General features: G+C 46.5%; 1 protein-coding gene across 1 annotated transcript in view; it reads left to right on the forward strand.

Moving 5' to 3' along the window:
• Nucleotides 1-507, forward strand: part of LOC104998078 (transketolase-like protein 1) — a gene marked incomplete at its 3' end in the record, with an annotated part of 7458 nt that extends 6951 nt beyond the window's left edge. The window contains 2 exon segments of the mRNA XM_010853097.1: nucleotides 62-182; nucleotides 314-507. Of these exon segments, the coding sequence (XP_010851399.1) occupies nucleotides 62-182; nucleotides 314-507 (315 nt within the window).
• Nucleotides 508-540: the final 33 nt, after the last annotated feature.

The following is a 540-nucleotide window of genomic DNA, read 5'->3' on the forward strand; positions in this document are numbered from 1 at the left end:
CAAACCCTTCAGGAGTTTCCCATCTTGCTTTGGGCAAAACTCAAACTCTTTGTACCCACAGGATCCTCCCTGCCTGTCTCCAGCCTCGTCTCCCTCACCATTCCCTCCATTCACCAGCACATTGGCCAGTGGCCCCCTTAAGAGCCTCTCGGCCTTTGTCCAGGCTGTCTCCTGCCACCGCAGTACCATGTCAGGCCCCCTGTGCCAGGTTTTTACTCTGTGGCTGACATCTTTCCCTTTCAAATGTTTTTCAGATGACTAAACAGGGGCTCGTGAGTTACAGAATAAATGTCTTTTATCCATTGGGTTACAGGTGTTGAAGATGCAGAAAATTGGCACGGAAAGCCAATGCCAAAAGAAAGAGCAGATGCAATTATCAAATTAATTGAGAGCCAGATAGAGACCAACAAGAGTCTCGAACCAAAAGCCCCTATTGAAGACTCGCCTCAAATCAACATCTCAGTTATAGAAATGACCTCTCCACCTGATTATGAAATCAGTGATGTGGTAGGCAAACTGTTTTTTCTCTGCTTTTGCTAA

The sequence above is a fragment of the Bison bison genome, unplaced genomic scaffold (assembly GCF_000754665.1).
Source record: "Bison bison bison isolate TAMUID 2011002044 unplaced genomic scaffold, Bison_UMD1.0 scf7180017852828, whole genome shotgun sequence".
NCBI classification, from domain to species: domain Eukaryota; kingdom Metazoa; phylum Chordata; class Mammalia; order Artiodactyla; family Bovidae; genus Bison; species Bison bison.